This window comes from Oncorhynchus nerka, linkage group LG18, assembly GCF_034236695.1.
Source record: "Oncorhynchus nerka isolate Pitt River linkage group LG18, Oner_Uvic_2.0, whole genome shotgun sequence".
Lineage (NCBI taxonomy): Eukaryota > Metazoa > Chordata > Actinopteri > Salmoniformes > Salmonidae > Oncorhynchus > Oncorhynchus nerka.
This window is the reverse complement of record NC_088413.1, coordinates 22,920,723-22,935,717: the sequence shown is the minus strand read 5'-3', so window position 1 is coordinate 22,935,717 and position 14,995 is coordinate 22,920,723. Positions and strand designations below refer to the sequence as shown.

The 14,995-nt window shown below is 46.2% G+C and overlaps 1 protein-coding gene across 1 annotated transcript in view; it reads right to left on the bottom strand.

Moving 5' to 3' along the window:
* tet2 (tet methylcytosine dioxygenase 2) overlaps nt 1-14,995 on the bottom strand; it is a 57,900-nt gene that overhangs the window by 15,052 nt on the left and 27,853 nt on the right. The window contains exons 2-3 of the mRNA XM_065003772.1: nt 848-3,994; nt 660-750 (exon numbers count right to left, since the gene is read on the bottom strand). Coding sequence (XP_064859844.1) covers nt 660-750; nt 848-3,950 — 3,194 coding nt within the window. The 5' untranslated portion in view covers nt 3,951-3,994. The remainder of the gene's footprint in view (nt 1-659; nt 751-847; nt 3,995-14,995) is intronic.

The following is a 14,995-nucleotide window of genomic DNA, read 5'->3' as shown; positions in this document are numbered from 1 at the left end:
TTCCTAACACAGCCTGCTCCTACTGGGGAGAACCAACATGGCATCAAAGCCTCTCAATAGCATCAGCAATCCAGGGCTTATGTACCTCATTGGATATATGCCATTTAGAAGACACTGTTATCCAAAGCAGCATACATTCACACATTTTTACGTACGGGTGGTCTCAGGAATCGAACCCATTATCCTGGCGTTGCAAGTGCCATGCTCTACCAACTGAGCTACAGAGGACCACAGTCACACAGCTACAGAGGATCACAAATGTAACAGGAATGGAACAAATACAGGCCTGATGCACGTATTCCCAGGTTACATACTAATGGAATGTCTACGTGTCATATCCATGTCATGATTTATATGCCACCATGTTGAATTCTGGTATAATCAGGAAACTGTTACTGTAAGTATGGAGGTCACGTGACCAGAAAGTGATCCCAAAATGGCTCTGGTGTGAGAAAGCTTCAGTTGAAATGTGTGTTTGAAACCATGAAAAGCTCAGTAATTGTGCACAGAAATACCTGTTCCTATGGTTTATTTGCGTGTGAGAAAGCAACCGTTAAAATGTTTGTTTGAAACATTGAAAAGTTACACATTCAGTAATTGTGTATAGAAAAACCTGTTCCTTTGTATTATGTGGGATGACGCGGGATAAAACAACCCACCTTGTCTCCATGATGTCACGGATGGCCTTGATATTCGGAGCGGAGCCCAGGTGAGTGTAATACGGCCCTTCGTCCTTCTCACTGATGGACTCTGTATCAAAACAAAGAAAGGCACAACCCCCATACCCAAATTAGACATCAACCGACAAATAATCTGTGTGTGAAGACAGACATGAAATGTGACTCACCCATGCAGTGGCAGGAAGGGATATCATACTGGGTCTTGATAGGAGTATCCAATAGGTTTTTAATGGGAGTATCCAAGAGTTTCATGGGGGAATTCATAAAACTCTGGAGCAGGGGTTCCTGCTTGGGGGTGAAGTCTAGGTGGGGTCTTTTCAGCCCATTGGAGCCAGGGCGCCCCATCCCCATGTCCTCCATCCCACCCAACCCACCGTCCAGGTCCGCGTGGGTCGAGAGCACCGTCACAGCGCCAGACTGCTCCACCTTGACCTTGTTCGGTGACCTGATGACGAGGGACTTCCTGTCGAAGACTGGCGAAAGCTGATACTGTCTGAGAGTCTGCTCCATGGTGGCTAGGATGCTCCGCTGGGAGCTGCTCTGGCTCCGCTCACCGCAGCACGACGTCTGGGGCTGTGGATTGTACTCTTGCTTGACCTGGATGCCCCCCGCTACCATACCCATCTCCCGGCCCTGCTGTTGATGCTGCATCAAGGGCGGTGGTCCAGGCCCTTGGTGGTGAGGGTGTTCGAACCGCGGCCCATTCACCATCTTGATGGGCCGGACGCCGTGCTTGAAATCTACAGGGGTCTGTGGATGAGGGGGACCCAGAGACTCCCGCTCAGACTGCCTCTGTAGAAGATGCATCCGCAGGGCCGCGTGCCTCTGGAAGTCCCCCTGGGGGCCCCCGTGTCCCAGGGGTGGAGGCCCCCCCCTCTGGAACTGGGCGCAAGACTCCTGCTGATTCTGCTCCATTTTAGGATACATCTGCTGTTGCTGTGCCTGTTGGTTTAAATCACCGTGTGGTAAGTGAGGTAGCGGTTGTGGGGGGGTCTGGGTAAGGGGGAAGTCCATGTGGTTGGGGTGTGGTTGTCGGAGGTGGGGCGGCGGCTGCTGCTGGTGGGAGTATTGCTTGGGTCCGGGGCTTGGAGTGTACTGCCTCTGCTGTTGTTGTTGGTGCTGCTGTTGTTGTTGCTGCTTCATCTCCAGCTCCATCTCCATCTCCATGGTATTACTGCTGCTGTGTCTCCATGACGCCTGCTGGGACTGCTGTGCGTCGTTGGGCTGAGAGGGGTCTACAGGATTGTACCCAGGGTTGTTTCTCATCATAGACTGTATCTGCTGCTGGTGCCCAGGTTGGGGTTGACCACCCTGACCTCTGTAGCCTCCACCAGGGGATTTCAGCTTCTTCTCTAGCCTGATGTAGTCCTCCAGCTTGAGTTTGTTCAGCAGCTGTTGACCGTCCATCGTGCCCTGGTTGGGGTCCTGTGACTGGGGTGCGTTGACCGATTGCTGTCCGTCGTACTGAGATGGATGGGACAGCGGGCGCTGCTGCTGCTGTTGATGTTGTGGACGTTGTGGCGGCTGCAAAAAGCTAGGTGAAAGTATTTCCTCTAGATCTGGGTCGCCTTCGCATAAGTGCTCTGGCTGCATGGGGGCTCGAAAACAATTCTCCCCTTGCTGCTGCTGTTGAGGAGGAGGAAGATTACACTGCTGCTGGTGCATGTGTTGTGTTTGTGGTTGCTGTTGAGGAGGAAGATTACACTGTTGTTGGTGCATGTGAGATGGGCCTTTAGAGTCGGCCTGCTGCTGCCACTCTGGGGCAGTGTTGTGTTGGGCAGGAGACGCTTGGTGAGGCGACTGGGCCGGCCGCGGCTGCTGTTGCTGGTAGGCCCCTCCGGTGGGTCCTACATCGAAGCTTTGTCCCCCCGTCTGGAACCTCCGTGCTGAGTCGGGCTCCAGCATCTGACCCCGGGAGTTTAGATCTATCCAGCCCATCTGGGAATTAGGGCAACCGGGATCCGCTCCTCCTCTCTGCTGCTGCTGGGTTGTGTCTTTCATCATCCCGTTTTGATGGGAGCGTTGGGGTCCAGGCTCGCTGCCAGTGGGCAGGGAAGCTGGGCCCATGGAGCCCTGGGGGCCCGTAGAGTCAGCTCCACAGGGGTTTCCTGTCTGCTGTTGCTGCATCCCATACTGTTGCTGCCGGCGCCTCCCCTCACTCTGCCCCATGCCTGGGCTGGGGAAAGGGCCGGGGCTGAACCCAATGGCCTCTTTTGTCTGCAGCGGAGTGCTCTGCTCTAGAGGGCTCGGGAAAGAGTTCTGATGGTTAAACTCCTGGTTAGGTTTCCTGTAAATGCCCTCTGTGTTGTTCTGATGTTGCGAGCCGTCAGCGGGCTGCTGTTGCGGGTGCTCTCCTCTGTAACTGTTAGAATAGCCATTCACCATATACGGGGCGTCTGAGTTGTTATATCCATTGCTGCCTTGCCCTTTAGGGTCTGCTACCCGAGTCTGCTGCTGTTTCTCAGAGGCAGGCATCTGGACTGAAATGGGAGGGAACCCTGAGGTAAGAGAGGTAGATGACTGCGTCGTGGCATGTTCGGGCAGTTCAGGGAGTTCGTTGGTGAGTGAGCTAATGTCGTCGACCAACCCCACCTCCGGTTGAAACTCCTGCACGCCCGTCTGTGCTGCGATGGACACTTGTTCTGGGTAATACTGAGACAGAGTTTTCTCTAGAAGGTCACCAGGTGTGCCTTCAATGGAATTGGGGCTCACTGTAGCACCGTTAGCTATTTGCTTGTTCCTCGATAGTGAGAAAATATCCCCTCCATTTGAGAAAGTATTACAGTTTCTCTTATCCAGTCTTGTCCCATCGCAGTCAAACTCTCCAGGCTTTGTCAACTCCGGGAAATCGTCCATGATGTCCCCACCATCCTTTTTGTCCCACATCTCCTCTCCATCCCCTCCATTAATCTCCAAATCCGATCTGAGTTTCTTGGCCTGGTGAAGGCCCAGTAAGGACTGGTCACAGAGCGCATGCTTCAGATCCCCGCCATTGATCATGTTATAAGAGCCTTGGTCGAACAGTCCCTGCACTCCGGCAGGACTGCTGCAGTTCTCCCTGTGTCTCTTCATTGGGTTGATGACCCCTGCCACGGCCTTGTTGTAAAGGTTCCAGTTTCCATCCCCGTTGATCTGCTGATGGGCTCCTTCCGGCGACTGGGTGCCATTTTGGAGCTTGGCGGTGATCAGGTTGTCTGGTTGAGTGGCGGCGCTGAGTTGTGCTAGTATCAGACTTTCTTCCGTCTCCTGGCTGGCCTTTTCTGTTTCCATCTGGCCTGCTCTGAGTCCATCCACAGGGCTGCGCTCTGTGCGTCCTGCAGGGGAGACGGAGAGAGAGAGAGAGAGAGGTATTACTAACCATGAAATACAGAAACAACAGACAAACAGTCCCTTAAATGTGTAATCATAAGGTAAGATTACACATTTAAACAAAACATGTGAATGGTGCATATAGCACTGATCTTGAATTAAGGTGGAAATGGGTATTTTATGATGATAGACTATTTTTATACAACCATCCTATGATTCGTCAAATGTCATCACTAGTTTCCACTTTCCCATAACATCACATTAGTTCGAAACGAAAGGGAAAAAACACACATTCTCTCCTAAATTGAATGGAATTGGATGTATTTATAAACACAGGACAAAACACATGTGGGCGGCGACTCTTTGCATGTGGGCGGCGACACTTTGCATGTGGGCGGCGACACTTTGCATGTGGGCGGCGACGCTTTGCATGGGGGCGGCAGGTAGCCTAGTGGTTAGAGTGCTGGGCCAGTAACCAAAAGTTTGCTGGATCGAATCCCTGAGCTGACTAGGTAAAAACTAGGTAAAAACCCTGAACAAGGCAGTAAACCCCCTGTTCCTAGTCTGTCATTGTAAATAAGAATTTGTTCTTAACTATCTTGAGTAGTTAAATAAAGTGGCGGGAAACAGTAATTGAGTCTGAAATCATCGCCAGCCTGGGTCACAGAGTTGAGTCTGGGGAGTAATATGTTTACACTTGGCTCTGAGTGGATATCAGTTATGCGACATGAAGGAAGGCACAGAATTAAATGATCCTCAACTGGGTGGCAAGCAGGGAGAGAAATAAGAAGGTTATCCCAGGACAACATGCCGGGTCAGCACGGAGTGACACACACACAGTGTGGGAACCAGTGTGGTTGAAACATTTTTACTTCTGATAAAGGAGGTCAGACTTTCTGTAATCCTGTCCTGTGAGTTTCTGCCTTTATGAAGTCAGAGATGGTGAAATAAAATCAGCTCCATTTCCCTTAGAAGTGCATTAAGTCAACCGAGCTAAATGTAAACATACCATAAGGCCAGATGCATAATATTCCCAGTCCATCATGCTGTACCTGATGAGAGAAACACCAGGGAAGTTGAGGAATATATCTTCTGAATGTGCTGCTTTTTAGACACTCATGAACCCATTGGCACTCAGATTCTCACGAACACATTGGCAGCCAGAGCAGTATGAGTGCTTCTCTGAGACAGACTCTCTCAGGCAAAACATTATTGGGGAGACAAAACACGACCAAATTATGCACGTTCACCCCCCTCTCCCAACCCCCCACCCCCGACGCAACGAGGCATTAGAAACTGTCTCTGTCTCGATATAGAGAGACGGCTCCAGGAAGGAAGGTGTCTCAATAAAGAAAGAACAGCCAGAGGCAGCTTGCAGCATTCTTTGGGTGCGCACCGTATTCACGACACAGCACACAGCTCCGAACCTGAGCAGCTGTCTATGGGGCTCAGCTTGGCGAGTGAGGCTTCTCTCCACAGCTAGAAGCAGCCGAGCATGTTTACAGAAGAGCGGAGGGAGAGAGAGAGGAGACATACCAACGGCTCCTCTACTCCTCCACCATGCCTCTTTCTTCTCAGGCAGATGCTACTTGTATCAAACAAAGGGGTGCATGTGTCTGATCACATGGCTAGACACTGACCTCATTCCATTAACTGCTACACGCTGGGAGTTTATGCTATAGAATGACTTGTTGGAGGATAAGATGACACTTTTCTTGAAGGAGAGGGTGGGGAATAGGTTTTGTTCCATTTTTTACTGAGGACTGGTACCTTTTTTCATACAATATGGAAGAAAAAAATGTATATTTCTTAAAAGAGAATGAATGGGATCTTAAGCATTTACAAATTTGTAACGTTTTGTACGAATTGGAATTTGTAACATATCATACAAAATGGATGACGTTGTGCACAATTTTCGGGGACCCGTTTTGTCTCATGAGCGCTATAAATTTAAAAACTACTGGCTGAAATTATACAAAACCTCTGTATCATCACTTTTAAGGTATATTAAATATATTTGTTGCAGGTATAGTAAATATGTATATACACTGAACAAAATTATAAATGCAACATGTAAAGTGTTGGTTCATCTTTCATGAGCTGAAATAAAAGATCCCAGAGATGTTCTATATGCACAAAAAGCTTATTTCACTAAAATGTTTTGCACAAATTTGTTTACATCCCTGTTAGGAGAATTGATCCTTTGCCAAGATAATCCATCCACCTAACAGGTGTGGCATATCACAAAGCTGATTAAACAGCATGAGTATTACACAGGTGCACCTTGTGCTGGGACAATAAAAAGCCCCTATAAATTGTGCAGTTTTGTCCCACAACACAATGCAACATAAACAATTGGCATGCTGACTGCAGGAATGTCCATCAGAGCTGTTGCCAGAGAATTTAATGTTGATTTCTCTACCAAAAGCCATCTCCAACATCATTTAAGAGAATTTGTCAGTACGTCCAGCCGGTCTCACAACCGCAGACCATGTGTAGGGTGTCGTGTGGGCAAGCAGTTTGCTGATGTCAACGTTGTGAACAGAGTGCCCCTTGGTGGCGGTGGGGGTATGGTCAGGCATGAGCTGTGGACAACATACATAATTACGTTTAGTTGATAGCAATTTGAATTCCCAGAAATACCATAATGAGATCCTGAGGCCCATTTGTTTAAGGTATCTGTGACCAACATATGCATATCTGTATTCCCACTCATGTGAAATCAATACATTATTTATTTAACTAGGCAAGTCAGTTAAGAACAAATTCTTATTTACAATGACAGCCTAGGAACAGGTTAACTGCCTTGTTCAGGGGACAGAACAACAGATTTTTAACTTGTCAGCTCAGGGATTCAATCTAGCAACCTTTCGTTTACTGGCCCAACGCTCTAACCACTAGGCTACCTACCGCCGCTAGATTAAGGCCTAATGAATTTATTTCAATTGACTGGTTTCCTCATATGAACTATAACTCAGTAAAATCTTTGAAATTGTTACACATTGGGCTTATGTTGTAGTTCAGTATATATTTATTACATCAATGCTGAGTTCCACATTTTTCAAACTGTTTAGACATGACTGAGGCTGCATCATGTAACAACGATATTCTCCTTCTGTAATGTTGATGTTTGAGACAGGCGGGGAAAGGAGGCTGGTAATGTTACAGGTGGTAGATGGGAAAAGAGCTTGCTATGCGTCGGCTGTTTAGCACTGCTATTCCTCACCTTCTGCCTCATTGTAATTTACAGGTAACTGACAGAACAAAGGAAACACTTGAGTAAATGAGCCCCATCAAAGACAGTATGTTGGCGTTTCCTTTATTTTGGCAGTTACCTGTACGAGGGGTGGTTGAGGCCAACTATCTTATAGGGAACATGGCTTTCCCCTCCATATTTTCATGTCAGTAAGGCCATACTCTGGATAGTATAACCCTGGTTCCACAGAGGTGTGAGTCCCTGGTAGCCAAGACAGATAGTCTACTCTGTCCTATACTGTAGTTATCATATGGGATTAGAGGTATAGAGTTAATGCAAAACTCCTAGAGGGATGATTGGGCAGTCGCAGATATTGAATTACATTATGGATTTGATTGAGTTTACGGTTAGGCCGTTGTGACAGACAGTCAACTAAGTTCTCACTCTGGGCTGTCTATTGTTCACAAGGTCAAGCGATGACATCACGGCGGAGTCACGATCGGATAACACTGGATAGGCAGGAAATAAGATGCCTGATTCTCATATTATAATATGAGTCGGCCCCTGCAGTGCTCACACACCACATCTCACCCCCTTTGAGTCATTCTGGTCTGTTGTGACTTATCACCATCTTAGTAAACATCAACACAGCCAAGTCTTTGTCAAATTTTCAGCAGGCAAATTATGCTGATGTAGCATAATTACAGTATGTCCTTGTGCGGAGATATTTCAGAGAAGGGTTTCAGAGCTACTGTACACCAACGGGCCTATCGTAGCTAGGTGAGAAGCCAGTTAAAGGCTGTTGAGGGTTGTATTGCATTGTGATGCAGGGAGGCATCTCTCTCCAAGAAGAGAGAGTGAAAGAGCAATACTGTGAACCTTCACTCTTCTCCTTTCCCCTTCACTCCCCCAACCCCCTACAACCCCCCCAGGGAAGCAAATAGAGATTCCAGCGATGGCATTGATTTCTGTCTGCCACACGCCATTATTAATGCATGTAACATCCGCAGCATCTGCAAAATAATTACAGCGCGCCAGGGCCAGAATCCAGCCACAGTCTAATCCATCATAATTATGAGCAACTCCTCTGCAGATGTCTCAAGGAAGAGCCGGCCGCGGCTCAAAAAGGAACGGACTTTTCTGTAAAATATCACTGAAAGAGAGTTTGACGCGGTGGGGTTCTAATGTTTGTCGACAGCGCCATTAAGCTGGGAGAGGGTTGTCATCCCGCCGTTGAGGTTTATGCTGTATCGCATTAGTGGAAACGCAGACTGTTCTCAGGACAGGTCTGCTGCTTTTGACTAGCAGAAGTGACTTTTCATAGCAAGTTAGGAGAATTAACGTGGCAGGTTAGGGCAATTAAGTTAAGTTTAGGAAAAGGGTTAGGGCAACCAAGACTGTTGTCAGAGCAGGTCTGCTGCTATTGACTAGAGCCTTGTCATCCTGCCGCTGAGATTTATGGGGCGTGGAAGACGAGGGGTGGTCGTGCATGGTGTGGTGGCACAGGGCTGTATCTCAATAGTCTAAGATGGCTTCCTTTTGTCTTTCTTTACGCTTCTCCTTTCCCTTCATCATTGATGATTGGAGGCCCGGACTTCCTCAGATCTCTGTTCTCTTAGGGACCACACACACCGCACGGAATGATGATCTGCTGTTTGTCTGCAGTTTGTTCGGCGCGGTGTGTTTCAGGGACCACCCTCTGGTGTACGTCTGACTGCTGACATTTTGTCCTGTTCTACATGTAGAATCAGTTTGCAAATTACGGCTGGCAATATATTCAGAGGTGCTAAGTACTCTTGGCTGGCAAACGCTACCGGTATGTCCGTGACTTTTAAAGCTCTCAAAACTCATGTCAGCAAAAATGTGTGTTTGAGGGCCACTAAATCATGTCCTTTCGTGCATGGAGCTCAGTGCAGGGGCCTCTAGAACGAAACCGCCATGGTCCGATAAGAAAAACATGGTCCCCAACCTTTGAAAAACATAATTGGAACCAGCTTTAGATTCCCATGAAAACTCTCTCCCTCCCTTAGAGAGCGTTCAGCTCTATACGAAGCCAAAGACTGGTGTAGAAGAAAAGGAGATTTAATAATAAATAGCAGTGGCCGCGTGGTATGTTTCATTTGGCACAGTGTGTATCTGCACAAAGCTGTCATATCTCCCCCCCCACCCAAGCCTGAACTCCATTAGGGCAAGAGAAGACTAAAAACAACAGTGAGAAAAAGTTGTGTGTGCATACTGTATGTCTGTGTGCATACTGTATGTCTGTGTGCATACTGTATGTCTGTGTGCATACTGTATGTCTGTGTATCAAACATCTACTCATGCACATATTGATGTATGGAGAGCTATCTATTTATCTGTCTAAAATAAGGGTTGACTGATAGTAGATGCGATGTGCTGTAGTATAGACTAGGTTGAGGTCGAGAGGAGAAAGGGATATGAGTGTATGTAGAAAAAGCTCATATGTAACCGATTCAGCTCCACATGTGCTATATTCCGTGTGTCTGGCAGGAAAGGGAGTGCATGGGGTATAGTTCAGTTTGTATAAGTTTCTGAGAGGGAAGAATGTAAATGGGGCACCTGCTGGGGCAGACTGACAGGAAAAACGTAATTCATCATACCCGAAGTCTAGATGGAAAGTTTTTTTGCCGGGGGTCATAAGGTTCACACAGTAGTGTGCTTCCAGCACTCCCAATTCTTTACCCTTTAGTGAGAAACAATATGGTTTATTATCACATACACAGGACAGGTGCAGTGAAATGTTGTTTTGCAGAGTCAGCTGGAGTAGTATGACGCCCCTGCAGCAAATTAGGGTTAAGTACCTTGCTCAAGGGCACATTGACAGGTTTTTCACCATGTCGGCTCAGGTATTCATTCAACTGGCCTAACCTGCTGCCCTCTACTCCTACAGTTTCTGTTAGTCACAATACAAAGACATTTCTTTACAGAAAAAGTTACTCGTCCACTAACTTGAGGCGATCAGATCAAGCCATTATGGCTCATGTTTGCCCCTTCCAGCTATGCAGTTGCATTGTCTGTTGAGTTTATTTTATTTTTACAGGGACAGTGCACTTTAATCAACGTTTCAGTAAAAGTCACGGTTTTAGCCAGCCGGCTAATTTTCAACCACAGTCCCTGGGAAGGTTATTAAAAACAATTACAATATAGACAATCATTGAGCAGTAAGCACACGCAGAGCAACATAGGACAAACAAGATGTAGCATACAGACAGAGCAACATAGAACAAAAAGCAGCAAGACAAAATTCATAAAAGCAACAAAGTGTTTCCACACCTCACAAGCTACAGGCAACAGACAACATGGAAAGCGGCAACACACAGTTAGGGATGTTGGGAAACAACAATAAACTCAGACTGGTGAAACTCAGGGCAGGCTGTCTGGCTGGTCATTAACATTGTCCCCTCCTGAGACTGTGTGTCATCCCTCCAGGACATTACCACCTCAGCACCAGACCCCCGGTGTTAGAGTGATAAATCACACACTAACGAGCCAGCCTGCGAGGACAAAACAGGGTGCTGCTCTCCTTGTCACTCTCCCTGTCACAACAGAGGTGACAGACCAACTGGAGGAGGAGTGAGAGGTAGGGCAATGGGAATTCTCAGGTTAACATCCAATCCACTCTGGTCGTGTCTCTCGTGACGTGAACATGCCCCCAAGTTCTGATGTTGAATTTGTCTCACGTGACGTGAAAATGCCCCGAGCTGAGCTCTGTGTTTGAGTATAAAGTTGTTGTTGTGAGTAAGATGTCTATTGTCTACTCTAAGACTGAGTATGTCTCAGGATCAGGTCGACAATGAAAATAAAATGATAACGGAGAGTGGTGGAACGTTCTATACGTTATAGCTATTTGTGAAACAGTCCCTTTTGTGAGTTACAATTATTTAATTTCCAAAACCGTTTCTAGTAAAGTATCAATAGCTGTCAAGACTTGAGGAAGTAAGTATTTTATTTTACCGGGCAAGTCAGTTAAGAACAAATTCTTATTTTCAATGATGACCTAGGAACAGTGGGTTAACTGCCTGTTCAGGGGCAGAACAACAGATTTGTACCTTGGGGATTCAAACTTGCAACCTTTCGGTTACTAGTCCAATGCTCTAACCACTAGGCTACCCTGCCTTGGACAAGTAAGCTTTGTCTGAGCCTGAATGGCCCATAGTCTTGACTAAACAGGAATATAAGCAGAATATGACACGCATCGATATCCTGAATGAAACAATATGCCAGGGTTCCTCAACTGGCGGTCTGTGGGCCGAATCTGGCCCGCGGGTGAATTTATTTGGTCCCACAATTTTTCTGAGCAAATTTATTTAATTATTTTTAATGGACATAAAAGACTGTAAAAACACCAGCAAATCGTCTCCATGTGATTTTAATTTTGGAAATCTGTTCCAAAGTATTCTCACACATAATAGAGAGACACGTGATCGTATACAAATGTAAGCAAGGCTTGAAATTATTATGTTTTAGTCATATATTATATCTGTTTGGGTTTCTTGCGGTCAATTAGCAGTCTACGAATTATTTGCAATTACGTTCTGGCTCCTTGACCATCCGCTCAAGATAAACCGTCCCACGGCTGTATGTAGTTGACGATCCCTGGTATTGACCATCTATTCTAGAGTGCATGTCCTTAGTTATGATGCTGGAAACACATGGTGAAGAGCAGCCATTAATAAAGCTGATCTAACTAATATAGTTCCACTCAGACTGAGGAGCTATTGGGACCCTTAAAGATGACGAGTCTTCCAGCAAGCTGCTGATGTGTGTGTGTGCATGTGTGTGTGCGTGCGTATTGCTGAGCTAATCCCTTTCAGACACAGCTGGATGTACCGTGCTACGGGCGTCCCCTCTCACCCTCCGCCATTATAATCAGAAGTGACAATGTCCCTTTGTCCAACATGGGGGAACCCTCTTAGATAGCTTCACATATGGGCTCCAAAATACTTGCAACATACCCAGACTGAGAATTAATGAATGCCTAATAGGTATTGTCTTTTCATGAACCCAAAACGCAAGACGTAGACAAAAAATATGGTCCACTTGACGAGAAAAGGTATGGCCCCAATATAAACTACTGTCCCATGTGACTTTGTTTTGTTTAGTCTCCCTCTATGGAGTTAGTGTGTAAATCAGTAACTAAGTCAGAGGTAAAGCACTATCAGCGATCTGCTCCCAGCCCATGGCGCCCAGCCTCCCACTGGGCCAAGTCAGTGTGCGGCTTCGCTCCAGATCCTCGGGGACTCCGCTCCAAAGTTTAGTGTTTGCCGAGCAGAGCTGAGCTGCTTGTCACAGTTGGATACACCCACAACGACACAAAAAAACTCTCTCTCTGAGAACACAGATAACAAAGCCAGAGATCCCAGCTGAGTGCTGTACAAGCGCGCATGCACACACACAGTGAGAAAAATGTCCAATGTTGACTGTGCCTGGTTCCAAAACAATAGGGACAGATTGGCTGCATTCTATGTACTGCTAATTAAAAGGAATGATTCACAGTCTTCCTATTTTAGCTCAGGAGTCTTCTGCATAATTTGAGAAACCAGTGTCCACAACAAACATATATTTCTATTGGAATCCATTGTGTTACAGAGCTTTACTGAAGATGCCTGATAGAACTTCACATTACTGATGCGATTGATCTATTTCAAATTTCCCTCTCCAGTTCCTAATGCCCACCAGGGAAAAGCTAGGTTTGTTATTCATTAAATGACTCCCTTTCTTTAAAGGTAGACTCAGCAATATGATGTTGATGCAGAAAGCAAACAGCATAGTGGGTCAATTTCCGCAACATCTAAGAGCGTTAAAGCGCGAGGCTCAACTCCTCCACTGTTTTGGTCCCGTGGCTACCACACAGTAACAGCCTGAAGCGAACCCGTGCACCGTGCACCACAGACACTGTGTGTGACTGTGTGAGAACTAAGCGTTGCATCTCGCTCATCTCAATATCTGCCGTGCCACTCGTGGCAACATCATTCGCTGAGTCTACCTTTAAAATGGAATTCAAATTGAGCTAGGTGCCTTTGTCCCTCCAATGGTGTGTGCCCTTTGTTTTCATATTGTTGATTGTGTGCTGGGTTTTCTAGCGTATGCTAGCGTACCTGTAGACATCCAGTTATTGCGCCAACGCTAGTTAGCATTGGCTCGCAAAACTACCAGAATCTTGGCAGATTGTTGCAGTATCCCTTTATGCCTGAGGGTAAGTGGTTTGATACTGGCAACAGTCGGTTATTGCTGTTAGACAATGCAGACAGTGTGCGCACCAGTATCACTTCAGGACACTGGCAAAGGGACGAGCATGCAACTGTAATGAACAGGACATTTTAAGCACTAAATGTAAGGATTGTGTGACTTATCCGACAGGAGAAGATTACAGATGTTGTACTAGTCATGTATGAACAATACATTGACACATTGGAGTCCAAAGCGTGAAGGTTTACAAAATACTGACGTAGTTCCAATTTGTAAGTCGCTCTGGATAAGAGCGTCTGCTAAATGACTTAAATGTAAATGTAAATGTAGTTTTCAAGGTCCCATTTTAATCTCTTTAAATGAATGGACGGGGGGGCTACTGTACTACTCCTACTGGCTGTTTGTTTTGTCATGGTCAACATATGACTTAAAGCCGCGTTCAGCAGTTGAAACAATTACAAAGTGTCCTCCCCGCTCCTGTTTCGGTAAAAATCTGAAGGATGGGACTGGAGAAAGGTAACCACTCTCAAATTTGTAGACAGAGCTATGTATGCAAGGACTGACCGTCCAAAAGTATAGTCTTAACCATATTATAGGGCTATATAGTGTTTGTTTGCGTTTATTTAGTTAACAAACATTGGAGTAAAAAAAGCTTATATTTTGGGTTCTGACGGGGTAAATAGTTGAACTAAATTTGAGGCATTTCTAAGTAAAATTCTGTAAGAATCCATGGGTACATATAATGAATTTATATATCCAAACATGTAGCAACTGCAGTTTCCACCTTTAACAGAAGTTGTCTGTTTCCCTTAGTAGCCTATTCAATGAACAGAGTGATTCATTTTGGAATTTAACTGACACAAAAACACTCCAAAATACACTTGGCAGACATTTATCTCCACCCTAATGCTCTTTCGTTATGTCATAATCTCAACATTTCCCTCCAAGAAATAATCCATGTCTCTTTCAACGAGAGTTAAGTGCAGCAAAGTGCATTGCAGTGGACCCACACTGTGTTTCTGTTGTTTCAGAGAGAGAGGGAGCAGCAGCAATAGGAGAGGTGCGTTAGTAGACAGGGCCTATTGGCAGTCGACTTGGCAGCCGTACGTGACATTCACGGATAATGACAGCCGCTAGAAGGACCATGTCTCAGTTGGTCTCAGGTTCAGACTTGGGCAATAGTGGGGGTCAGAGACGGACTCAACATACAGACTCAACATGTAGGGCAATTCTGACAAATGCCAGAGGGGCTGGTCCATCGTTAGCCCAGCGGGCCTGTCTAAAGTCGAGTTTTAGCCCGGAAATATCATTATTTTTTTCGATATTAATGGGGGCCTTGAGGAAGAATGGGCCGGTGTGTTATACACTGGTGGGGTATAAGGACATGCTCTGGGTCTGTATATATAGTGTCTCAGAGTGCTGATCCAGGGACAGTTTAGTCTTTTAGATCATCATTTATATTATTATATGGACAGAGGCGACCTGATCCTAGATTAGCAGTCCTTCTCTGAAAGGCATTGTGAATAGAGGCCCAGAGCTGGAGATATTCAAGAAGGACTCGTAAATCAGATGCACACCCCGGCCGTCAAGCACCTTTTTC